We start from the raw sequence: 26,189 nt of genomic DNA on the forward strand, positions 1-26,189 counted from the left end.
AATTTTCATGGTGAAAACGTGTGCCCAACCAGTCGAATCCTATCGACGCAGCTCGTTGCTCCAAAAGCATTCCGTCACCCAATAACCAAAGGCTGCTGCTTATTCACGAGGAGAGTAGCCGCCTGACATATAGGTTGCTGTGAACTGTTTTAAGAAAAGAATCTGTATGTGGAAAAAGAACAAAGAGAGAATGGGGAAAGGAAGTAAAACTCGGCTTCGACTCTCAGGACAGTGATATTGTTCAATCCCATACCAAGATGATATGATCTAATTCTACTCTGTACGAAATCAGAAACAAGAGCAGTACGAGGTGTCGCCCTCAGTATTTTTTCCTACTCCGGCAGGGGTAGAAGTCGTACCCCAGGGCTATTTCCAGGCGTCGTAAGTCGAAAGCAGAAACAGCCGCGTATGTATCAATGGGCACCTGCTACAAAATAGGCAGCACCGCATTTATGGGATGCTAGAATGAAGGCCGTCAAAAATGCTGCGTAATTGCGCATTTGCCAGTATCAATTAAAGGAAAGGGATATCTAGTCCCCTTGAGCCCCAGCTGGTTGAGGATGACTAACCCTAACCCAAGCCCAATCTATGTAGCAAGCAGGTTTTTGAACATGTTAGGGTTGCTAAATTATATAGAAGATGGTACGGTGCAATTAGTTAGGATTTGAGCATGCTAAATCGCAAATTGCGGGGTTTGGTGGTATGGATTGGGCCCATATTGCCTGCCAGCTTATCGTGGCGATGTTCCGAAGCGTGGCTTGAGAATGCATGGCTTGCGCCACTAAACGATTGACATCGTGCTGCAGAGAATCTTCCATTGCAAGAAGCCAACAATCGGTTAATTAAACGCGCATAATTATGATTTTATGAAATTCTTAACTACCCTGGGTGTTTTATGATAATTAGGGGTTCTCATTGTTTGGGGCCAAGACATCTTAAATGCAAGGAAGCTCTTTGGTTAATTCTTAGTTTGTTGTCCCTTGAGTTGCATTTAGCTGTCGCCGTAGCCACAACCTCAACCACAGGTACGTTCCTCTCGGAGAGTTTTAAACTCCAAAGGTGAATCACTTACGTCTTGGCTAGGTTGTATGTTCTAGACAAGGTAGAAAACCAACGAAGACCATTACTTTTCAGCGCCACCTGATCAGAAATGTGGCCGTGAAAGAGCGGATTTCTTTTTTAAAAAAAGAGAAAAATATAAAAAAAAAGAAGAGAAAAAAAGAAAAAAAAGCGAGAGAACAAAAGAAGGGCATCAGCAACTGCATGGCGGACGAGGAATAAAATTCAATTTGAGAATCAAGCATCTCTCGGTCTGGAATCCATGCCTTGTCAGGCTTTCCGAAGGATTTTAAACCGATACTAAGTTAGGCACAATGTGTTGGCGAACAAGATTAGGCCTCTGGCTAGTCCCGGAACCTTACATTGGTTTCGGACTTTTTTCCCTCCATCTCACACACATAGCCAATAGTCATAGCACCAGCCTGAAGAAACCATGAGATGAAAACAAAAGAAAATCAAGCTTTGACGGGAGCCTTTCCCCAGAGTGGATCGTCTGGTGATTTTTGCTTCTTTCATCCCGTCTCACTGTGTCTGGCTCGATCTTGATACCGCCGAGGGAATCCTTGATAAGGTTTTACTTTGGAGCATTTTTGGGTGTGCAATGCCGTAGCCGCATGCTTACGCATGTCTGAGACCAACATCAATATGCGAGTATGCGATGTTGAGAAGAAATTCCACAAGATTAGCCGAGTGGCCTGGGTTCCTTGAATGGTCCTCTGCCATTTACCTATTCCTCCCGCTCAACCCAGGAAGAATCCCATCCGCAATCGCATACAGTCTTTTTTGGTAAAAAAACAAACAAACAGAAAACCAAAAGAATGTCGTCACATAGCCCCCGAGGCCGTCGCCGACGGGATAGCTACGATGACTACAACTACAAGAGTCAATACGGCAGAAATCCACCGCCTCGATACCAAAAAGATGACCGCTACCCAGCGTACGACCGCGGCCGCCAATGGTATGACGACAACTATGCCTACCGACACGAGTCCTACGATAGTGAGCGGGACAGCAAACAGGCGACCAAGCCGGCCGAGAAGCGTAAGCCCAGGAACAGATCCCTCAAGGAGGTGACCAACAGGATAAAGGACCTCGTCGTGCGCTCGACATCGACCAAGCGGGAGCCTTCCCCGGACGCCAAGAGCGACATGACCGCGGCGTCGGGCCATACCCGCGCCACCCAGAGGAGCCTGAGCTTGGCCGACTCGGATCGCAGTCGCAGTCGAAGCCGCAGCAGGAGCGTGGGCAGTCGCGCAAGCTCAGTCCACACGCGCGTCACCGCAAAGAGCCGTGGTGGACAAACGTCTGGGGCCAGGAGTGTGCGCGGCAGCGAGCGCGGCGGTGAGAAGAGCAGAAAAAGGGACAAGAGCAAGCACGGGCGGGAACTTGACCATAGTGAGAGGATCAAGCAGGCGCTGCTGGCGGGGTTGGCCGCTGGGGCTGTGGAGGCGATTCGTGTGCGCAACGAGCCAGGGCCGTGGAGGGGGCCAAAGGGGAGGAGGGTCGCGACGGCGGCGTTTTCGGCTGCGGCAATCGAGGCGGCGATTGATAAGCACCCCGATCACAACCCCAATAAGAAGGCCGTTATCGCCAGGCTTGGCGGACTGGTGATGAGCCGGCTGATTAACGGGCCGACCGAAAGCAAACGGAAAGGGAAGAGAAGATGATTAGGCAGTGACGGTTGCAGAGATGGTGACTGGTGTACAAACAGCAAACAGGATAGCGGCGCGAGCCTTTGTAAGCGAGATATGGTATGGCGGTTTCGAATAGTAAAATTGACAGTTTCGTTTGTCTCAGATCCGCAGCATCCCACTGGATAGCCCATAAGCTGACTCTTATGAGCCTCTGGTTGTGGTAAGAAACAACCCGTCAAGCTGTGTGCGTACAAATCGAACCTCTTGGGAGCTTGTGTTTATGGGGAGAGTTCAAAATCAGGGATCAAACAAGTCATTGACCCATACAAGAAGGAGACGCGTAGATAGTTCAGTCATTTTCGCTTACTCTAGTGATTCCGAACCTGTGTACATGCACACAGCGAGGTAAACAAAAAAAAAAAAAAAAAAAAAAAACGGGTGCAAGGAAATTTTATCTAAAGCCTGCCAAAGCCCGAAAAGCTTGGGGGCCCGGCCCGGCCCATTAACCCATGGGACTAGAATGGGGGCCCGTAAAAACCCATGGGTTTTCTTGGCGGGTTAATGGGGGCCCGCGGGCTCGCGGGCTTGGCCCGAATTGGGTAACCCGCGGGTTTTGTACAAATTCAAAATTTACGAAAAAATTATTAGGAAAAATAAAATATTTATATATTTAATTAAATAAAATAACGCAAATTTTAAAAAATTATAATTATTTTTTATAATTATTTTATATTATATTAAATTATTAAATTAAAATAAAACGTATTATTATTTTTTTAAATATAATAATAAATTAATTTTTTTTTTATTTTGGTTAAATTCGGCGTTATCGCCAAAAAATTTTTTATTATCGTTAAAAATTTTTTTAACGATATAAAAAATAAAATTAAATAATTTAAACGGTAAAATATTTAATTCGTTTTTTTTTTGGACCGGAAACAGGTTTTTAACCGAAAATTTAAAATTAGGTTTGGAAATTTTTTCCGGGGTAATATATTATTTAATAATAAAAATTTTACCATTTATTTTTCCGTTTATTTGCGAACGTTGCGTAATAAAAAATTATAATAATTTTTAATTAAAAGGTTTATTTATATTAAAATAAACGGTTTGTTTGTTTTTTTTTGGATTTGGGGCCATTTATAACGGGTATAACGTTGTAAAATATAAATTTAGATTGTATATTAACGTACGGGTACGTCCAATTATTTATAATATTAAAAATAAATTTAACGAAATTTATATTTTTAATTTAAATAATAATACGGCGAACGTATATAGCGTAAAAATTGGAAATTATTTTATATTAAAATGGTTATAATGGATGGTTATAATATAAAAAAATAAAAGAATTTACCAATAAAAAAATTGGTAAAAAACGTTTTAATAATTTTTTATAAAACCGCGATAATAAACGTAAAAAATTTGCAATTAGGTAAATATTCGTGGGTAATTTTTCGGATTAAACGTTAAAAAGGTATTTTGGGAATAATTAAATCGAAAATTCGCTATATTTTTTAAATTTCCCGTAAAATAATAATTAAAATAAAATTAAATAAATAAATTAAATATATAATAGGAAAATAAAAATATATTACCGGGTTTAAAACGTATATTTTTACGTTTTTTGGCGATATTTCCTTTATCCGCGGTTTTAAAAGGTATTTTGGGCGTTTTACCCGTATAAAATTTGCGTATTATTTTTATTTTAAAAATTTTATAAAACGTTTTAACGGAAGTAAAATATAAAAGGGGAAATATTATAATTAATTAAAATTAAATAATAAAATGGTTATAAAAAATGGTTACCAAATAAACGATTTAAATCGGTAATAATTAAAATTGGATAAATAATCGGGTAAAAAACCGAAAATTATTGCGCGATTACCAAAAAAAAAAGTGAAAATTATAGGAAAATAAAATTAAACCCGATTAAAATTAACGTAAAATTTTTTTTAAATAGTAGCGTTTTTTTAATTGGATAAAATACGGGGTGGGTATGGGGCCAACCTAATTAAAAAGGTACCGTTTGCAAAAAAATTTCCGAATTTTGGAATTTAATTATAATAATAAAAATTTTAGATTTTTACAAATTTTACAACCTTACAATTCGATCGCGGTTTTGTTTTATATTGGAAAAACTACCATTTGCAAAAATAAATATTGTTAGCAAATATGGGTAAAAATCTGCATTTTTTACAATGGTTTTAATTGTAATTAAAAATTAATTAAAAATAATACCCAAACGTAAAATAAATGACAATATCGGTCGCAAAACCCAGAATTTACGAAACCGCAATAAAAAATTTAAAAAATAAGCAAATAATGGCGATAAAATTAAATTATTTGTAAACCGCGCGCGTAAACGATTTAATATAATATTATCGCGGTAAAAATCGAAATTACGCGTTGGTTATAAATATATAACGTTAATTAAATTTAAATAAAAATAAATGGAAAATAAATTTAAAATAAAATTTATTGCCAAAAAATAAATAATTATTCCATATAATTATTTAAAATAATAAAATTATAATAATTATTTTTTATAATTATTTAAAAAACGTTAAAATTAATATTGGAAAAATTTATAATCCAAATTTGGTTTAAAAGTACGTACCCCCGCCCCAATTAATAACGAATATTGGAAAAACGTGGATAATTTTAACGATTTGGAGGACGTTTTCGAAACTTTTTTTTAAATCCCTATTAAAAAAGCTAAAAAAATAATATTTAAATAGGAAAAAATGGTCGCTATTTTATTATTATAACAGGCTAATTATTAAAATAAAGTAAATAAATTCGTCCGCCAAACTTTTTACAATTTTTTTAAGGGCGTTTCGCTTACCAATATTATGAAAATTGGTAAAATAATACGCCAAATTCGCTACAAAATTACTTATTTTGGTAATATATTAACGTTTTTCCAAAAAAAAATGGTTAAATTGGTAAATAATTAATGGTTATATAAAATGGTTATTATTTTTTTTAATTAATAATATTAAATAATACGTGGTTCCGTTTATTATATTATATATCGGTATTAATATTTCCTGGTTACGTATTTAATTACCAAAATATATTATTGGGCAAAAAATATTGCGGTTTATAATTATAATATAAATTAAATATACCAAATATTCGAGGATAAAATAAAATAAATATTCCCCAAATTAAAAATTATAATACCAAATTTAATAATTATAATATAAAACGGTTTATTTTACGTTTATTTAATTTTTTACCCTTATTAAAGGAATTTTGTTACGCGTTTTTATTTGTTATAACGTATTTAAATTTTTAATTGTAAATTATATTTATATTATAAATACCGTTAAATTCCGCGCGTAAAAATTATATAGGGTATTTAATCGTAAAACCCCTATACGCCGCATTTAAGCCAAATAAACGTTTTATAAAATATATATAAATATATTTAACAAATTGATTGGAATAATTTACCGAATGGTTATTTAGGAAAATGTCCAGGAATGGGTTATATTTTTATTTATTGCCGCCGATTAGGTTGGAATACCCGATTTTGGCGAGGTAATAAATAAAAAAATAAAAGGGTTATAAATATTGGTTATAAAACCTATTTATAATAAAATGTTTAAGGAATTTGAGGGAAACTTTTTGCCTATAGTGTAAAATTATACCCAAATACGGTTATAATGGATAATTACGGGATTTTTTTATATTTTAAAATTAAAATATAAAAAATTAAATTATAATAATTATTAAAATTAATATAATATAATTTTAACGGTAAAAAAGGTTTTTATTTTCCAACCCTTTTTAAAATTAGTAAAAAAAATTAGAATTAAAATTTTTTTTTATTTATAATTTTGCGTTAAATAAATTAATATATTTTAATTAGTTTAAACAAATAAAATAAATAAAACGAATATAATTTAAATAAATAAAAAAGTATATAGGTAAATAAATATAAAAATAGGTAAATATTATTTATTAAAATTTTATTTTATACCCTATTATTTGTAAAATAAATCGGATAAGGGATATATTTTTGGTAAATACCGTAACCCGTTTGGCGTAAATAACAGCCAAATTCGAAACCGTAAATAATTGTACTAAAAATATTTCCCCGGTTTTTTGTAAAATTATTAAAACCTTAATTTGGATATGTAAACGAACGTAAAACGTAACCGTATTTATTAAATCCTTTATTATACGTTGGAAAGCAATTTTGGGTATTAATAAATCCGTATTGGATTATAAACGGCGAATATTTTTTAATATAATAATTAAAATAATATATTAATATATAATTATTTAATATAATTATTATAATTTATATTTACTTTTAGGTTTAAATTATTTTGTATAATTTTTCGTTTATTATTTTTTTTTATTATTCGGTTATTAATACGGCCATTTTTTCGAATTGGTGGTTTGTTTTCCGTCGTTTTTTTCGCAATTTTTTTCGTTCGATTTCGTTTTATAATTGGATTTTGGGATAAAATTATATCCGGGGGTAGTGTTTTTAATATTTTTTATAATCGAACGGATAATTAAGGATTTAATTATTCGATCGGGTTTAACGGTATAAATTGGGTATAATTAATAAAAATAGGAAATTTAATTTCGATTAGCCAATATAAAATAAAAATTAAATAGGTGAAAATTTATTTAATATTTGGAAATTTTTATTTAAAAACCGGTAATTATCCGCGATATTTTTATTTTATTCGTATTATAATTTATTATACAAATAATGGCGATAATTTGGAAAAAAAAAAAGTTCGTCAATTTTCCAAATTTCTTTTTTTTTTTTTTTTTTAATTTTTAACTATATAATTATAATGGATAAATTAACAAATTTTTTGGGGAATTAATCGAAAGATTATTTTCCCTAAATGTTAAATTTATTAACGAATTTTATAATAAAATTTCGAACGTAAAAACGCCCGTATAATATTAATTTAACGTAAATTTAAACGAAAATAATTTCCTTTTAAATTTTAACCAAAATACCGAAACGGAATTTATCGTTACGTTATTTACAAATTACAAATTTACGGATTATAATAAATTTGTGGTAAACGGCGGAAAAAACAACGTTTATTATTTATATATTTTTAAATTATAAAATAATTTTTTTAATTTATTCGTTATTGGTTTTTGGTTTCGCCGTTGGATTCCAAAAAAAAATAAAATCGATTTAATTTTAAAAACGTTCCAAAAACCCAAATTGGCAAAAATTTGGAAATTTTACCAATAGAAATTTTCCCGAAATAACGGCGAATTATACGTTATTTACAAATAATATATATAAATATTAAAATATTTCCAATTTAATAAAAAAAGCTAATAATAATATAGCGGAATAAACATTTTTATACGGTATTGCAATATTATCGCCTATACCCGAAAGGGATTGGAAATTTAAACGACGTTCGGTAATATTATATTAACTAACGTCGATTTTCGGCTGGTAAATTACTTTTTTTTAAAAAAATATAATCATTTATATAATTATCCATATAATTATCCATTATAATTTAAATTTATTTATTTTATATATTATTTTTTTATTTACGTAACGTTAATAAAATATTATATATTCGTATAGGCCAAAAACGTATAATAATATTCGAAAAATAAAATTAAAAAATTTTACGTCCGATTTTATATTTCGCTGCGGAAAAAATTTAATATTATATACGATTTGGAATTTAAATTGTTTATATAAACCCGAAACGATTAATAAAAGGTCCTTTCGCCACAAATATTTACCAAAAAATACAAAATAATGGTTAAAAATATTATTATCCAAATATTGGCCAATATTTCCCGAAAGGGGAAAATATTTTTAATTATTAACGCGTGGACTAATCCAAATTTAAAATACGTTTTTTGGAATATTATGGCCGTTTACGTAAATAATAATTAAATACGCCGTTATATTATTTTGGATTTTATTATAACCAACGTTAAAAAAATAAAAAAATAATTGGTAAAATTTACGGCCTAAATTATTGTAAAATATAAATTGGAAAATAAAATATTGGTTATTACGGCCGATAATATATTTAATTTTCGCGTTAATAACGTGGCGGCGGAATTTCGGGCTTATAATTCCTAATTACAAATGCAATTAAAAATTTTCCAATTATTTTATATAACCTACGTTTTACAATTTGTAAAAAGGGTTATATATTAAAATTTTTATATTACCAAAACAAATTTCCGCGTTTTGTTGGTTAATTTTTATAATAACGAGGATTTAATTATTAATGGTACGGACGAAAATAAAACGTGGGATATTTTTCCAAAATATATTATCGTTTAAATAAATAATACCAATATATTAAATAATTCGAATATTATTTAACCTAATATTTTATATTAATTAAAATATTTGGCGGTTTTATTTTATTAAAACCCCAAACGGATAAAAATTTTTTATAATTTATAATAATTTACCGGTAAATATAAATTTAAAAGCCCTCGATTATTAATTAAAAATATCCAAATTAAATAAAATTCGACTATTTTAATTATTACGCGTACTTTTTAATTTCGTTAAATTATAAAAATATTTATTTAACAATATTTTATTTCGCCAAATGGTTAAAACGATCCGGTTAATACCATTTTAATTAAATTTCAAATTTTTAACGAAAGTTGGATTATTTTAAAATGTTTATTAACGACAATTAAAATTATAACGGTTTTTACCAACGTTTTTGGGGCAAATAAAATGGAAATAATTATATACGTATTATTTAAATTAAAAATTATCGGTATAATTTTTACCAATTTCGAACGCAAATTTTAATTAAAAGTTCGAAAATATCCATAAACGGGATAATATACCAATTTAAAAGCCGTAATTTTAACGGTACGAATAAAATTGGATAAATATATCGATTTAATTTAACGTTATTACGTTAAAAAATTTTATTTTTTAACCGTTATTTTAATTTCCCCGACGCGTACGGATTTTCGAAAAAACCGTTTGCGGTATTATATAAAATATATTAATTAACGCGTAAAAGATTTAATCGCCAAAAGGATTAAACGTTTAACCGAATTATATTCGAAAAAACGAAATCCGAATTTCTACCCGAAAAAAAAGTTAATTTAACCGGGTATTAATCCGGTTTTATTTATTTTATAACGTAAACCAAATCCGAAAAAATCCAAATATATAAACAATTAAAATTTAAACCCGATAAAATTTTTATACCTTATCGATCGATTCGTCGAAAAAAATATCCGGTTAAAAATTAAAATGTTTTTAATATAAAATGCGTAATATATTAATTTTATTATAATTTAAAATATAAATAATTATACGGATAATTATACGGATAATTATATATATTAATTTTTATTTATATTTAATTATAGAAAACGATAATAATATTTTTAATTGGTGGGTTATATATAAAATAAAATTCCCAAAATTCGCCCAAATTACCCGCGATATTTTAATTATACCTGCTATTTTAATTTTTATTAAACGTTTATAATTATAATTAGGTAATTTTATCGGTTTTAATTAATATTTCCTAAATTTATTTGCTATTCGCAATCGTATTATTATTTATATTTCGATTAAAAAAAATTTATTTTTTTAATCGGTATTAAAATTATTATCGTGGAAAACGAATATTTAAACCCGGAAAACGAAAAAGCTAAATATAATAAGTTTACGGAATTCGTCGGTTTTATCCACAATTTGGATAAATTAAATAATAATTTTAATTCCGATAAAAATAATATTATCGAAATAACCGTTAATAATACCCCAATCCGGGTTAATATTAACCGTATACCTATATTATTTATTTTTATTTAAATTGGATTAAAATATAGCAAAATTTTTATGGAAATTCCAATTAGGGCGTTAAAACGGGTACGGAATAATATATCGTATGGGCGTAATTTGAAAAATTCTCAAATATAAAATACTGTTAAATAAATTGTTTTTTTTCGTATTTTATATTCGGTTAATAAAAAAAAACATTACAATTAATATTTGTTATTTTTATTTTTATTATAATTTAATTTATTATATACGAAAAAAAAACAATAATTATAATAATAATAATAATAATAATAATAATAATAATAATTATATTGGAAAATATATTATTTTATATTACGTTTATTTTGGTATAATTTCCTTCGGAATTTTACAAATGTTAATTTTGAAATATTTACGTATTTACGGGCTTTACTTACGGGGGCCCGCGGGCTGCCAAGAAAACCCGCGTTCAAATTTGGGCCGGGTTGGGCCCCCCCATAAATATTACAGTCTACCCGCGGGCCCCCCGACCCACCTATTTGGGCCGGCGCGGGCCCCCATGGGCGGGTTTTGGCAGGCCTTAATTTTATCCACCTACTAACATATTGACATCCAATATTTGGTTTGTTTACCGTCTTGTATGGAAGTCTACTCAGACTTTGGGCTGTTGCGGATTCTTGTGGCTGCAGACTGACACACTGTCAGGCCATTAACCATAAAATCCGAGACTTCCAACCCATTCAAAATACTTACTGTGGCATATACAAGGATTAAAATCAGTCCGGGCTCATATTTTTTCTTCCAAAGTACGCATAGCTTGCGGAGATGGCTACCGGTGCACCCCACGCGGCAACTGAGCCGCTGCTCAACAGCCAGCAACGAACCGGCTTGGCCTCAATCCACCAGTTGCTCAACGACGCGCGAGCTCAAGTGTCGCTACTAGTCGATCAAGTCACCAATCTTGCAATCAAGAACATGCTGACTGAGGTGGCTGATGATATAAACGTGGTGATTAAGAGTGTGAACGACATTGAAGCAAGTGCTGCGGATCCTGACAAACGGGCGAGGGTCTATGATCCGAGGAGTCTAGAGTTTCAAGCGGCTCAGGCGAAGCTCTCTCGACAGGATCAAGAATTTTTCAAGTCCCACAGATGACCTCTACAATGAGTGTCTGGCGTATCCATGGCATTTCACGAAGTCGGTGGTCTCGAACGGTCGAACTTTATGGCCTGTAATTCTTTTTGCTGCTCTGCAATGTTATGGGGCAAGCTTGGATAGTACCACAGTTTCCTTGCTAGTAAACAAGATGGAATTGCAAATTAAGGTCTCTGGTCATGAGGAATTACCTGACCCTGTATCTCGAAGACACCCAAGATAATTTTGCTGAAACCCGGGGCTCCTTGATGCGTGACCTGTTCAGATACAATTAATGCAAAAAAGCGGTTGACCTGCACAAGGAATGCTTCAAATGCACCGGTAATATCTTTGAATAATTACGTAGAAGGAGTTGTATGCGAAATATCAAGGAGGCCAAGCATGGCTTCCAAGCATACAATGATCATAATATTGCAGTTTCAACGAAATGCGCTCCACTTTGCCCCTCTGTTCGACAACGTTTTCTGTTGGCATGTCTACAAAGTATCGAAGCCGGTCTCTCCAGCTCTCGCCGTTACCGGACCCACAAATACCATACTTCCTGGGTTGCAAATCGTGGCTTCCTAGTTTGGAATTCCTTTCCCAACTCATTCTCAGTCCAGGTTTAGGCTGCCTTCCATGGTGGAAATGATCTGAATTTTTCGAATCTGAATTTTCTGAACATGCTGGTCTTTTCTCATCACTCTTCGCTCACCCAGAGAGCAGGCGTTCAAACCTTTTGCCTTCAGCTTCCAGATCGAGTCTAACATGTTCTTCAAGCTTTCCTCTTCACAAGATCTTTACAGAAAATCCCATTCTTTCCTCTCTTTTCATTGTATTTAATTCCTCTCTTTCATGGCCCTCCGGTTCTCTGAATGCACCCTCATCTTCTACCACTTGTTTTGTACCATCACTTCAACTTGGATCTTTACCATCTTGAACTTTGTGGTAGTTAGTGCTACCAGCTGAGTTCTCTTCGTCTTCAGCTACAACGGGTCATTGTTGTGATACTAGAATTGACTGTTCACCGCTACTAGAGGTAAAGTTGCGTCAGTTCCATCAAGTCTACCACTGCCAGCAGCAGCATTATGAGATTCTCAAGTTGAGATGTGCCATGTCTGTACAGACATCTGCGATAATGGCCACCTACCCCGATCAAGAAACAAGCCTGGCTAGTGGTAATAACGAGAAGAGTTCCTAGCGCAGGTTTCAATCGATATCATGGTCAGGAAGAACCGCCGCCGTCGAGCAACGCCTCCGGGCGACCGAAGAACGCGTGCCCGCCTTGACGATGAGGGTTTGAGGCCACAGGACTGTTACGAATCAGCAATTGTCCATCGCACGAACCCTTTTGCCGCCTTCAATGCGCCAACAAACTTCGGATTCAGTCATGATATAGCGACCAACAATATGCCACCATCGTCAGTCGAGTATCGCATGAACGTCTTGCTTCCGCACGGGATCAAGATCCGCGACACCCCCAAGTTTTATGATGCGAACGACCACTTTGACACTAATCCGACAAACAATAACTTTCATCGGATACCAAAAGAAGATGGGGAGTTGTCCGCCCACGGCCTTGCCGAGGTTTGGGTCTCGCCATCGCTGATCAAAGACTTTGTGCAGAGCTACAACGCGTTGCTGAGATGTCCAAATGCTACAATCGAGACGAAAAAGGCTGAAGTTATGAGCCTCCTGTTTCGAAAAACAAGCTTTGGTCTCCCGCCACACTTTTGGAGGGCACTGAACTGCTTCCAAATTGAGCGACGACTAAGCACTCGTCTGGCCACCCCAAACACTGGCTTCGGGAGCAACCCCACAAATGCTGCCACTCCTCCCATAATTCAACCTTGCATCTACAGCCTCGTAGACAGTGATCCTTCGGATTGCAGCTACTGGGTCCAGACGCTTGGCTTTGGCAGAAGCTGGTCCGAGTCGTTTGTCGGTCTGACTATGCAGCTTGACAATCGAATCATCCTGCCGTATTTGACCATTGAGTTTTGGCGAGAAGGCGATGGCGAGTTTGGCTGCATGAACAGAATGGCAAGAAATGCGGGCATAGCCCTTTACAACCGATATCTTCTACGCGAGATGTCGGTGAACAAGTTGGTCGAAGAGCCCACATGGGATGCAAGAGATTGCGGCGACCCGCTCCAGGATATCAAACACTATGGTATCGTTATGTCGGAGACGGGCTTCACTGTGCGAATGTTTCAACCTGACAGCCCCGGAAATGAGCATGGCAATCGAGGCAATACCAATGATGACACCTCAAGAAACCTCACTGGGCAAATGAGGTGGACTGGATGTACAGCATTCGAAATGATGTCTGGTACTCTACGGCAGCAAGCGTCAGTTTGGTACCTGCTGAGTTGGGTGAACGAGATTCATCGCTGGGCGATCGGAGCTTACGCCCCTGGTTGCGCTCGTGATATTGATCGCTGCATGACAAAGAGGCCGCGGTTGACCAAGACGGAGTGATCATATTGCCAGGGGATCCGAGAACTTGGCACGTCATGGGGGTCCTTCTTTCTTTCTTTCTTTCTCCCTTCTTCTGGGATGTAGACCACAGATTTCTTGACTTGATTCTGTAAATGTGCTGGATGGAAAGTTTATGCCATGTTTTAGCTCGAGGTGAGCGCTGATTTGCGGAGGATGTGTTATGTGTATCAATGATGGTCTTGATGATGGTTCAGTTCAGATTGTACAACAATAAGACCCTGGCATATCGACCATAGTACAGTAAAGGGTTCAAAGAAAGTCAAAATTAGATCATAATGTGGCAAATAATTGCTTTTGTCTGTCGCTCCAACCCGCCATGCATCCATGCAAGCAAATCATTACAGGGCGCGGCAAGGCGGGTAGGTGCAGTGCAGGGGACACAATTATTCGCAAGATTTGTCCCGAAGCCAAGCCAAGCGAGGTCCAACTGCTCAAGTTTCTTGTTGTTTGTTGCGTGGTCACGTCAGGTGACCTGGGCCACGACGATAAGGTACTGTCAAGTGCCGATCGGAAGGCCTGTTCCCGTAGCAATAAGCAAGGGTGGAGCTGATTGGGCGACTTTAGGCACAAACACTCCACTTCGACAGGAGCAGTCAACACAACCATGTCCAGGGGGTTCTGTTCTGGCGGGCTGGAGGGGACGCCAAAAATTAGACGCGGGCGCGATCATTGGATTAATCAAAGGAAATCGCATGTCAATGCACCCCAACGTCCACGACATCTTCAACGAAGACGTTGCCGCGCTGAAACACATTGGTTTGAGGGTTTGACGCAGAATTCTATAACGATCTTGCTCGATAACCATTCCAGACTTGCATTAGCCCCTCTCCCGCTGCTTTGTGCTCCCCGTCTCAGGCGCTACTCGATTTTTTGCACTGGACGTCATCTGGATGCCCGACTTAAGCAGCTTCACCACAATTACGCAGCAACAGTACCCGATACGACCGCAGCTCTCCTCGGCGCATAGAACTCGGTCGTCTCTTCATAAAACCTGAATCATCCAGGAAATATTTCCTTCGAACATTTGCGGAGCAAGGCAAAGTACGTCGAACCGCCCCTCCGACTGCCACACCGCCTCGGGCATCATTGCACAGAACGTTTTGACCTGCGGCTTTTGCGGGAGATTTCCTGTTAAATTGATTCGGCCTGAATACCTGCTCCGAATCCGAGCTGCACGTATTCTCCTCCTTGCATCCGAACTAACAAAATTCGCCGATAGAGTTCAACGAGACTGGCCTGCCAATCTTTGAATCGAACATAAACGGACGACCCGTTCCAACGACGGACCCAACCATCGACTACCTCCTTGCAGCCTTGGTGACGACCAAAAGAGAGCACGATGGCGGAACAAGAGGAGGATTTCAGCTCTTTGCCGCTGACAGACCGTTGGGTGCACAAGGTGCGCATGCTTCCAGTTGGGTTACTTGTGCTACTGGAGCAACGATGAATTGACGAGAGAATTTTACCATCTAGGTCTGGAAAGTCCGAAAGCAAGCCTACGAAGACGGCGCGAAACAATTCGAGAAGACACCCGACGAACACGACCCAGCCTTCCGACCATTCCTTCAAGATCCTTCCCTCTTCAAATCAGCAGTAGCAGACTCTAATGTCGCGGCGCAACAAGAAGGAATCGCCGCATTGTGCGCATTTCTCAAGTTCGGTGGCAGGGAAGGATGTTTGCGGACACGAGGCCAGGCAATCACACCCATTCTCGAGAAGGGTCTCTCCTCAACAAGGGCAGCCACCAAGGCATCGTCGCTCGAAGCTCTTTTACTGTTTATAGAACTGGACGTGCCTGGTCCTGTCATTGAGGATATTCTGCCAATATTGTCGGCGAAACAACCCAAGGTCATTGCTGCTGCGTTGGCCGCTCTGACGCAGATCTTCCACAACTATGGTTGCAAGACGGCCGATCCGAAACCAGTCCTCAAGGCGCTTCCAAAGGTCTTTGGCCACGCGGACAAGAATGTCCGAGCCGAGGCCACGAACCTGACCGTCGAGTTCTACAGGTGGCTGCGAGATGCGATGAAGCCCATGATCTGGAACGAGCTGAAGCCGGCACAACAGACGGATCTCGAGGCGCAGTTTGAAAAGATACGAGCGGAACCTGCACCAAAGCAAGAACGTCTCTTACGATCTCAACAAGAAGCACAAGCGAGAGCGCCTGTAGGGGGTGGGGATGATTACGAGGGAGGTGAGGAAGAACCAGAGGAGCCCGCAGAAATTGATGCGTTTGACCTCGCAGAGCCACAAGACGTCCTGAAAGCAGTGCCTGCATCTTTCCACGATAACATTGCTTCGTCAAAATGGAAGGACAGGAAAGAGGCATTGGAAGGGCTCTATGCCTTGTTAAATGTGCCTCGTATCAAAGATGGCGATTTCAACGAGATTAACCGAGCGTTTGCCAAGAGTATGAAGGACGCCAACATTGCGGTTGTCATACAGGCGGCACAATGTCTCGAGGCCTTGGCCAAAGGACTGCGGAAAGCCTACGGCAAGTATAGAAGCGTGGTCATGCAGCCGATTCTTGAAAGGTTGAAGGAGAAAAAGGCAACCGTAACCGACGCCCTGGGTGCTGCTTTAGATGCAGTCTTCATGTCAACAAGCCTGTCAGAATGTCTCGAGGACATCACTGCTTACATGGTTCACAAGAACCCTCAGGTAAAGGAGGGAACAGCAAAGTTCCTGATACGATGCTTAAGAACGACAAGAGACGTCCCTGCCAAACCGGAAATAAACACCATGGTGGAATCGGCCAAGAAACTCCTCGCCGAGTCGACAGAGACATTGCGAGCCAGCGGTGCCGAGATTCTTGGAACAATTATGAAGATTATTGGCGAGCGCGGGATGAATGCTCATCTTGAGGGCCTGGATGATATTCGTAAGAACAAGATAAAAGAGTTTTTCGAGACGGCCGAAGTTAAGGCCAAGGAACGGCCCAAACCGATAATCGGCAAAACGCCGGCACCAGCAGCTGGTCCACCGAAGCGGTTGATGGGTGGCAAGAAAGCGCCGGCTGGCGCAAAAAAGCCGGCCGCTGCTGCCCCACCACCACCCAAGGAAGAGCCTTTGGCGCCGCAACCGACATCGCGTCCCGCCCCGGCTGGCGGCAAATTGGGCGTGCCCAAGCCGTCAGGTCTGGGAGGTCTGAAGCCACCAGGCAAGCGCGCGCTCGCTGGCCCCGGAACAATGGCATCTCCACGTCGGCCACCCTCAGCTGCACCGCCTGCTATGGACGACGAGCCCGAGTATGCAGCGCCACCACCGCAACCAAAGCTAGGGATGGGCCGTGGCGGTCTTGCTGGACGCTCGCTCGCCAAGCCCGCGGCGCCAGCGGCAGCACCAGTGGCTCCTTCTTCGCCTGGTCCGTCATCAGGACTAATGGCTCTTGAGCGCGCTGAGCTCGAGGAGCTTCGTGCGGCCAACGATCGGTTGACAAAACTTGTGGAGGAATCGCGACATGAGCGCACTAAACTCATGTCAGAGATTCAGGAACTGAAGAATCAGAACGCAGGCCTAATCGAAGACCATACGCGCGATGTCCTGAGCATTAAGGCCAAGGAGACGCAGCTCGTCCGGGCTAGGAGCGACGCCGAGGCCGCCGAGAGCACAAATGAGCGTCTACGGCGCGAGCTGGAGCGCCTTAAGCGGGCGCTCGGAAAAGCTGAGGCCATGGGAATGCACATGCAGCACGACGACCCGCGCAGCCCGGCTGGCAGCGTGCCATCTCCATCACAAGATGACGTCGGCATCTTCAGGGACGGTAGCGAAAGGGGCGGATATGGAAGCGGCAGCAATGGCCGGAATAGGATCAGCTATGCGAGCACGCATAGTGAAGAGAAAGAGAATGGCGACGACCACCGTGCGCCACCGTACGGGCGAAACAAGATGATGAGCCCCGAGCTCCGGTACGCCAACAGTGGCACCTCGAGCGGGAGAGGCAGCCCCGCCAGGGGGTTCAGGAGGGAAGCGGGAGATGGCGAAAGCGTCGGTGTGAGGCCGAAGTATTCCAGCGGCGCGAGTAACTATGCGCCTTCCGAACGAACGGGATCTTCGGCACCAGCTGCTGGGCAGGGAGTCGAGAGCTGGAAGAGGGCTGCCGAGGTGACAAGCCAGCTCAAGGCAAGAATAGAGCAAATGAAGGTCAGTGAAATATTCATCATCCTCGTGCTTTGGATCCTATTATCTAGGACTTTACTGACTGACTGTCGGACGATTTGCAGGCAAAACAAGGATTATCACGATAGCAAGTCTTTAGTGGGCGTGCACTTTTCTTCAGCGTTTCGGCACTCATTCTCCCTTGTAGAGGAACAACCGTTATAGCGTAATGTTTATGTACACTTCTGGCATATCAACTTGGGCATGGACTTGCTGGCATCATGGTTGACGGGGGTTATCAAGGGCGGTTGTTTTACGAATTATGTCTGCGCGTTCTAGTTGTTTTCTAACCTTTGTTGGAATGATAATATGTGCATATGATATCTTGCTCTTTTTTTTTCTCTCTCTCTCTTTGTCGCTGTCGCGTGACTGTCGCAGTTGTAACCTGCCCCTTTTTCTGATTCCTGCCACGCACTATTAGCTTGGCGCCTGTCTAGCCTTACGTTTTGACCAATCTGGACCCTGGAGTTGAGTCCACCACATGGATACGCATTATCCACTCATTTCAGCGAACGGACAGATTCGACCAGAAATGTCCCACAATTTTCCCACGCAGCACAAGCAATCTGCGGTCGCGGATTTTGGGGTGGGATTGGTGCTGCGAAGGAACCCCATGGCAAACAAATTGTGGTTTTCTGGGGAGGTGTCCTGATCGCTTTTTCGTCATTAAGACCCTTTTGTTTTGCCAACAGGGCAACAAAATATAGTCGCAGAGTGCCAACAAAATCCGAGCGCGTAGAAGCTCTCGCTTCACATAATGTTTCACGAACATGTTCTAACGTTCTGCGGGCGACTGCAGCAAGCGATTGCGCAGTTCGAGGTCGACTACAGACTGGTGCGCTTGGGATTGATGGCGACGGCGGCGCTGATCGGCCTCGCGGTCATCTATTATGCCTTCGTGGGATACAGGGTCCGGTCTAGGTTCCAGCGGCTGCAGAAGCAGGGAGTGGTATGTTTGAATCTGCTATTTTCGGGTTGCTTTTCCTTTCCTAATAGAGCAAGGTTTTGGGAAGGAGACGAGAACAAAAGGAGAAGAAGCAAAACCTTAAAATGACACGCATCAAACACCAAAATCTAAACTAACCACATCCCAGCCCATGATGCCACACAACCCTATCCTGGGCCACCTTCCGCTGATGCCCAAGATCCTGGCGGGGCTGCCGGCGGACGCGGCGACGCTCTTCCTGCCGCTGCAGATCCAGCAGAACTGGCGGTCCGTGTTCCCCGAGACCGTCTCGGAGCTGCCGCCGGTCGTGTACATCGACCTGTGGCCGTTCATGCCGCCGACGGCCATGAGCTTCTCGGGCGACGTCTCGGCGCAGTTCACGCAGGAGTTCAACCAGAGCAAGCTCCCGGACCAGAAGCGCTTCATGGCGCCGCTGACGGGGAACAGAGACGTCACCTCGGCCGAGGGCGACGAGTGGGTCCAGCGACGCAAGGCCTTGAACCCGCTCTTTAGCCCGCAGAACATCATGGCCTGGGTGCCGGAGCTCGTCGGCGAGCTCGAGGCGTTTCTGGAGGGTCTCAGGAGCAAGGTGGGCAAGGGAGGGGAGTGGGGTCCCATGTTTAGGCTCCAGAGGCCGGTTGAGCTGTTTACGTTGGATATGATCAACCACTTTTGCCTGTTAGTGATTTTGTGATTTTCCTACCTCTTGTTTTTTGGACTTAGCCATGAATCGCACGGAGATGATGCTAACACGAGGGTATGCTCGCTCTTGGCCAGGAGCACGCGCTTCAACGAACAAAAAACTTCAATGAGCGTCGTGTCTACAGGAGTGCTGGACATTCTTTCGCGGCAGGCCATGTTCCTGCATATTGGCAACATCTGGGGCTACTACAGCCCCTGGCGACTGTTCAAGGTCTGGCAGCAACAGCAGCGCATGGACGACTTCTTCCTCCCTTATGTCCGGAGGCGATTCGACACGAGGGGCAAGGAGGACAAGTCATGGCCGTCGGGGACCGGTCGCGTCGACCTCCCACACGTCATGTTCAAGGCCGCCGAGGCAAGCAGCGCCAAGGAGGACCGCAAGCTCACGTTTGTGGACGTGGCGGCGGACGTCATGGGCGAAGCCAAGCTGATGGTGTTTGCGGGCCACGACACGTCGACTTTTGCGCTCACGAGCACCCTGAAGCTCCTCTCCGAGCACCCGGCCGCGCTGGAGAAGGTTCGGGCCGAGGTCAGGGAGGTCCTGGGCGACAGGCCGGCGGAGAGGATCAGGGAGTCGCCGCACCTGCTCAACGGGCTCGTTTACACCAACGCGGTCATCAAGGAGACGCTCCGCGTGCACCCAAACGTCGGCACGCTGCGCATCGGCGCCGAAGGCTTCAATCTGTACGGCCCGCCGGGGAGCGGTCAGGAAGGCGTCGTCTTCCCTGTCGGTGGCTACCTCCTCTGGGACGCGAGCTCCGCCATCATGCGGCACGAGGCGGTCTGGCCTCGCGCGGCCGAGTTTGTGCCCGAGAGGTGGCTGGTCGACCAAGGGCACGAGCTCCACCCCGGCGAGTACCAGAAGAACTGGTACCGGCCGTTCGAGCAGGGGCCCAGGAACTGCATCGGGCAGCCGCTGGCCATGGTGGAGCTCAAGATGGCGGTGGCATGCGTGGTGACCGAGTTTGATGTCGAATGTGATTGGGATGAGTGGGATGTTGTTTGGTGAGTTTTTTTTTTTTTTTTTAGTTTTTTTTTTTCTTGACTTCGTTGTTGTTCATTCTTTCCCCATCTCTTGGCATTATTCTTTTTTCAGCCACGGGATTTCTTCTTCCGCTCTCGAATGAACAAAGCTAACATTGCGTCCGTCAAAAAAATTCGTAGCGGCAACGTCGGCCCTGGTGCGAAAAAGTTCACGCACAATGGCAACAGGCTCTACATGGTCAACGAGGAAGGGCCGCCCAAGTTCAAGGATGGTATGCCGGTGCACGTGCGGCTCCGGTCGGAAAGGCAATAATAACAAGTCATGCAGACAAAGACGGGATGAAAGAATCTTGCGCCAGGAACCCGAGATTCAGCCTGGTTTAGGGGGGGAAAACATGGGAGATCCTTGTACTATTTCGAAAGGTCACATTGGACGGTAAGTTTCGAAGTCTATCATTGGGCGATGGCAACCTAGGATCAAGGTATGGGCGGTTGACTACTTTGCATGTGGGCAATTACGGATACACACATGGTCATGGAATCCATGAAGCTCATTCACTGGGAAATTACTACTCGCGTGCAGTTGCTGCGAATGGCATAATATGCAGCTGCTGACATGCCTAGGTACCTTAGGTGGTAGGTGGTAGTAACTAAGAGGTAATTGGGGCATTTGATCATGTTGTTGCTAAACCACCCCTCGGACGTCACCTGCTCGCTTTTCCCGTAGTAGGCAAGGCTTGAGGATGACCTATGTTTGCATCAATGGAATCCACTCAACGGCAGTTTCCTACAAGTACCCCGCTCTGGAGGAGATTTGCGGATGTAACATTTCATTCTGACATTCCGAGTCGAGGGTCATGAGTTTAATGAAGGGATATGCATACTACCTCCAGGTCGGGCTGCGAACCATGGAACTTGTACCAGGAACAAAATAGAATGCAAGCATCCTAAACTTGGTAATTATGATATTTTGGAATGGCGCAGAGAACCCTGACTTGTGTAGGGAATTTTGTTCTTTTTCGGTGGCATGAATGATGAATCGCGTAGTTAGATTATCCTGACAAGCAAAGAAAAAAAAAAAAAAAAAAAAAAAAAAAAAAAAAAAAAAAAAAAAAAGGAGAAATAAAATTTGAATGGACAAGGGGCTTAGCTGCGCTGCGCATCGAGTAGGTTCACCATTTGAAATTACTCGGTCAGAGATTGAGCAAGTGAGCACAGTAATAAGGCAGGATTTGATCCACTCTATCCCCGCAATCGCCAATCGTGGGGCGTTGATCGACTCCCTTGACCTTTTTTGACGTGGGATTTGGCATCACGTCACCACCTGCCGCCGTGCCTTTCAACCTGCCATGCTGTGCCTTTTTGTGTGTTTTGTATTGCTGACCAGACCCCAAATCTTTGCGGGAAAAAAGGGACTAAGAACTAGCACAACAAGAATAATCAACTGCTGCCTACGTTGGGGAAAAAAAAAAAAAATTGGCTTACGAAGACCTTGATCGACATAACAAGCGCCGTACTTGCATGGACAGAATTGGCTTGTGGCGCCTTTTTGTATACACTGTGACCGCAAAGCGCAAGCCACCGAACTTGTTTCACCGATGACATCTTCTGATGAACGGTAAACCCACGCCCACAATTTTTTTTTTTTTTTTTTTTTTTTTTTTGGCTTAGCACATGAATACTTTTAGAAGTCACGGTGTGATGTTAGGTGGGGGGGGCTGGCACATTCAGAGAGAACAAAATACCAGTACAAGGTAACGAACCAAATCTTAGATTTCAGGCCCCATACGCCAAAATGTAACCCGCAAAAGCCGCACACATGTTCGTGCAGATCAAAACCCACTCAATTTTGTCAACACCGACGCACGCCAAGCACAAATGGGCAATTGTACAACTTGCAAATCTCTTTCTTTTCCAAGGCATCATATGATGTCTGACGAGGCGGGGTGAAAGGAAATGGAGGGGGCAAAAAAAAAAAAAAGAGGAAAGCTTTTTGGGCTGCATGTGGTCAAGCATCTTCAAAGCCTCCGACTTGGTAATGCACGGTATCCGGGCCGCCCCCTAAACCGCCGAGTTCCATCTCAACCTTGTACAAGTCAGGCAGGGACAAGACTGGGTATATTAGATACAGGCCATGGCGCACATGTGTCAAACCCTGCATGTACGACCTTTTTTTTTTTCCTCCCTCTCTTAATCTCCCTTTGTGCCACTGGAAAATCCCACGCGCGGTCTGACGTTTGAACGGACAGGCCCTAGCACAAACCTGTTGGGCGCTAATCACATCGCCGTCGTGAATGAAACACGTCAAGGGCAAAAAAGTCAAGTTTTTCAGTTCATCATGATGCATTTCCTAGCACTCCCTCTCCTCTCCCTCCTCCTCGGTGCGGCGTCGCCGGGGCTGGCATCACCGCACCCGCAGAGCCCCATGCTGCTGGAGAACCGGCAACAGGGGCCGACAAAGTACGAGGTCAAGAAGCCGCCGCTGGATACGGACTGGACGTACAAGCTAGGCACGAACCCGTGGCCCGAGCACCCGCGTCCGCTGCTCAAGCGTCCCGACTGGCAGACCCTCAACGGCATCTGGACGTTCCGCAAGACAGACAACAGCACCGCCGCGCAGCCGCCTTCGGGCCTGCTGGACAGCGAGACCTTGATTCCCAGCTGCGTCGAGAGCGGGATCTCGGGCCTGCAGGAGCTCGACGCAGAGTTCATGTGGTTTGCGCGGAGGTTCTCGGTGCCTGACGGCTGGCGGGCGAGCGGCAAGCGCGTGTTGATCAACTTTGAGGCCGTCGACTACGAGAGCCGCGTCTTTGTCAACGGCAAGGAGCTGGCCAGCCACGTCGGTGGGTATTTCCGCTACAGCGTCGACGTCACTGACTCGCTGGCCTCGAACGGCACCGACAACCTCCTCACCGTGTGGGTGCGCGACCCAACCGACAGGCAGGGGTCGTTTGCGCCCATCGGCAAGCAGACGACAAGGCCGTCGCACATCTTTTACCGCGCCTGCTCGGGCATCTGGCAGACCGTCTGGCTCGAGTCGGTGCCGGCATCCGGGAGGATCACGCAACTCGACGTTGCGGCGGGCAGCGATGGTAAAGTGACGGTCAAGGCGCACAGCAGCGCCAATGGGACCACGGCCGAGGTCGAGGTCAAGGTTACCGATGCGTCTGGGACCGAGGTCGGGTCTGGCAAGGGGTCTGCCAACACGGAGTTCCAGTTCACCGTCAACTCGCCCAAGGTCTGGTGGCCAGAGAGCCCGACCCTGTACAACCTGACGGTTAAGATGGGAGATGACAGTGTGAGCAGCTACACGGCTTTCAGGACCGTCAGTCGTGGTGAGGTCAATGGCATACAGAGGCCGCTGCTCAATGGCGAATTTGTGTTTCAATTCGGCACCTTAGATCAGGGGTACTGGCCTGATGGACTTCACACGCCACCAAACTATGAGGCCATGGTGTCTGATCTGAAGCTGCTCAAGAGCATTGGGATGAACATGGTTCGGAAGCATGTAAGTTTGCTTTTGTCGGACCTTAATTATCTGATCTTCTGAACCATCTACCCTCTAAACTAACAAACCTCGCAGATTAAAATCGAACCCGACCTCTTCTACCGCGCCTGCGACGAGATCGGTCTCATGGTGATCCAGGACATGCCCTCCATGTGCGCCGACGGCCGCCAGCCCAACGACGCCGAGCAGGCCGAGTTCGGCCGACAGCTGGAGCTCATGATCGAGGAGCACAAGTCGTACCCGTCCATCGTGACCTGGGTCATCTACAACGAGGGCTGGGCTCAGCGCCGCGACGGCCCCCCCTGGCCCGAGAACTCGCTCGTCCAGCGCGTGCGCGCCCTCGACCCGACAAGGCTGATCGACGCCGTCAGCGGCTGGAACGATCACGGATTTGGCGACTTTTCCGACAACCACCACTACGCCTCGCCGCAGTGCGGCACGCCCTTCTACTCGCAGCCCGCCGGGCCGCATGACAGCGCCCGGATTGGGTTCCAGGGCGAGTTTGGAGGCTTGGGAATGAACACTACCATTGAGCAGTGAGTATCCGATTTTTTTTTTCTTTTCCTTTTTTCCTTTACTTTGTCATTTATTTATCTACTTGTTATCATTCTACTAACACCACCTAAAATAAAAGCCTGTGGAACGTAGCCGACGCCATCCGCGACATCCCACAGACGTACGAGATCCACCTCACCGGCGACTCGTACAACTACCGGGCCTCGCAGCTTCTGAACGAGCTGGCCGAACAGGTCAAGCGCTTCGAGTGCTCCGGCGCCGTCTACACGCAGACGAGCGACGTCGAGGGCGAGGTCAACGGACTGGTGACGTACGACCGCCGCGTGACGAGGATTGACAAGGAGCAGTGGAAGAAGGACATCCAAAAGATGTACGACGAGGCTGCCCAGAGAGGCGGTAGAGCCGTCGGTGGGAAGTGATATGTGAGATAAATGGAGCTTTTGGTACATATCTGGGGTGTCTATAGTTGCCTCGGTGGGGCGGCAAGCATTGTTTTGGTTACGGTTGTAATGCAGACCTGCCTAGAGGATTTCCTAAGATCGGCAGTCCCTCTAGTTAATGATTTAGCTATTTTTAGACTATTCGTAAAGTAATTCCTTTTCCATCTTTCGCAACCCCTGAAGTACGAGTCCAAAAGTCAAGTCGATGGTGATATAAGCCCCCATTTCTCACAAATATAGCATCCAATGTCTGCGCGATTTCATTCCCAAACATCAAGTAATTCTTGGCAGTTTGGCCTTTTAGGTCTAACCATGATGCATTTATACATCCAAGGAGAATGCCAGACAAGGCAGAGAGTTTATCTCGCGGAAACAAGATCAGATGGGATCACAAGCGAGAATGAGTCGTGTTAGTTGGACGATCCGACTCGAGGAAACGCATGGCCGTCCCTCAACCACATTCTTTTTGTCTATCAATCAAGTCACATGAATCTTGCTCTCGTTTTTTTTTTCCTTTTTTTTTTATCTAATAGTTCAGCTGAACGTATGGCAAACCCATGACTTGCAGCTCGCGGCACGCGTCCACGGCGAACTCTACCCGTCACTGAAGTATTGAGAGAATATGTTTTATTCAGGCGACCGACACTCGATCCCGTGGAACATCAAGGCCATACCGTGTCAGTGGGCTTTTGCGTGGGTGATATTCTACGGCTGCCACAGACGGGGGCCTCGGGGGTATATTTAGAACATGTGCAACATATTGAGTAGTAGTAGCCCATTGGGGTCATTTAGGCTACGTAGTGCTCGCCAAAGGGTGTAGGTATAT

General features: G+C 42.9%; 5 protein-coding genes across 5 annotated transcripts; all 5 read left to right on the forward strand.

Annotated features, from left to right (window-relative positions):
• Positions 1–1,877: 1,877 nt before the first annotated feature.
• Positions 1,878–2,726, forward strand: PgNI_12068 (uncharacterized protein; the record flags this gene model as incomplete). The annotated part of the gene is made up of 1 exon (XM_031132025.1): positions 1,878–2,726. The coding sequence occupies one exon, from the start codon at positions 1,878–1,880 to the stop codon at positions 2,724–2,726; it is 849 nt and encodes a 282-aa protein (XP_030977315.1).
• Positions 2,727–11,298: 8,572 nt separating this feature from the next.
• On the forward strand, positions 11,299–11,628 carry PgNI_12069 (uncharacterized protein; the record flags this gene model as incomplete). The annotated part of the gene is made up of 1 exon (XM_031132026.1): positions 11,299–11,628. One exon carries the CDS (start codon positions 11,299–11,301, stop codon positions 11,626–11,628), a length of 330 nt encoding a protein of 109 aa, XP_030977316.1.
• Positions 11,629–12,828: 1,200 nt separating this feature from the next.
• PgNI_12070 (uncharacterized protein) lies at positions 12,829–14,088 on the forward strand (the record flags this gene model as incomplete). Its single annotated transcript, XM_031132027.1, has 1 exon — positions 12,829–14,088. The coding sequence occupies one exon, from the start codon at positions 12,829–12,831 to the stop codon at positions 14,086–14,088; it is 1,260 nt and encodes a 419-aa protein (XP_030977057.1).
• A 693-nt stretch (positions 14,089–14,781) lies between these two features.
• On the forward strand, positions 14,782–21,599 carry PgNI_12071 (uncharacterized protein). Its single transcript, XM_031132028.1, has 7 exons — positions 14,782–15,150; positions 15,329–15,508; positions 15,583–18,252; positions 19,067–19,216; positions 19,362–19,891; positions 19,991–20,920; positions 21,080–21,599. The coding sequence occupies exons 2-7, from the start codon at positions 15,449–15,451 to the stop codon at positions 21,210–21,212; spliced, it is 4,473 nt and encodes a 1,490-aa protein (XP_030977096.1). The 5' UTR covers positions 14,782–15,150; positions 15,329–15,448; the 3' UTR covers positions 21,213–21,599.
• A 1,226-nt stretch (positions 21,600–22,825) lies between these two features.
• On the forward strand, positions 22,826–25,527 carry PgNI_12072 (uncharacterized protein). The gene is made up of 3 exons (XM_031132029.1): positions 22,826–24,407; positions 24,483–24,943; positions 25,042–25,527. Exons 1-3 carry the CDS (start codon positions 23,238–23,240, stop codon positions 25,340–25,342), a joined length of 1,932 nt encoding a protein of 643 aa, XP_030977134.1. The 5' UTR covers positions 22,826–23,237; the 3' UTR covers positions 25,343–25,527.
• Positions 25,528–26,189: the final 662 nt, after the last annotated feature.

Source organism: Pyricularia grisea (genome assembly GCF_004355905.1).
Source record: "Pyricularia grisea strain NI907 chromosome Unknown Pyricularia_grisea_NI907_Scaffold_8, whole genome shotgun sequence".
In the NCBI taxonomy this organism is placed as follows: domain Eukaryota; kingdom Fungi; phylum Ascomycota; class Sordariomycetes; order Magnaporthales; family Pyriculariaceae; genus Pyricularia; species Pyricularia grisea.

Excerpts from the sequence above, each read along its gene's own strand:
- PgNI_12071 (XM_031132028.1), top strand. The coding sequence starts at position 15,449 with ATGGCGGAACAAGAGGAGGATTTCAGCTCTTTGCCGCTGACAGACCGT. Across the intron at positions 19,892-19,990 it reads ATGATCAACCACTTTTGCCT|GAGCACGCGCTTCAACGAAC; the intron begins GTTAGTGATTTT and ends GCTCTTGGCCAG. Across the intron at positions 20,921-21,079 it reads GATGAGTGGGATGTTGTTTG|CGGCAACGTCGGCCCTGGTG; the intron begins GTGAGTTTTTTT and ends AAAAATTCGTAG.
- PgNI_12072 (XM_031132029.1), top strand. The coding sequence starts at position 23,238 with ATGATGCATTTCCTAGCACTCCCTCTCCTCTCCCTCCTCCTCGGTGCG. Across the intron at positions 24,408-24,482 it reads TGAACATGGTTCGGAAGCAT|ATTAAAATCGAACCCGACCT; the intron begins GTAAGTTTGCTT and ends CAAACCTCGCAG. Across the intron at positions 24,944-25,041 it reads ATGAACACTACCATTGAGCA|CCTGTGGAACGTAGCCGACG; the intron begins GTGAGTATCCGA and ends CTAAAATAAAAG.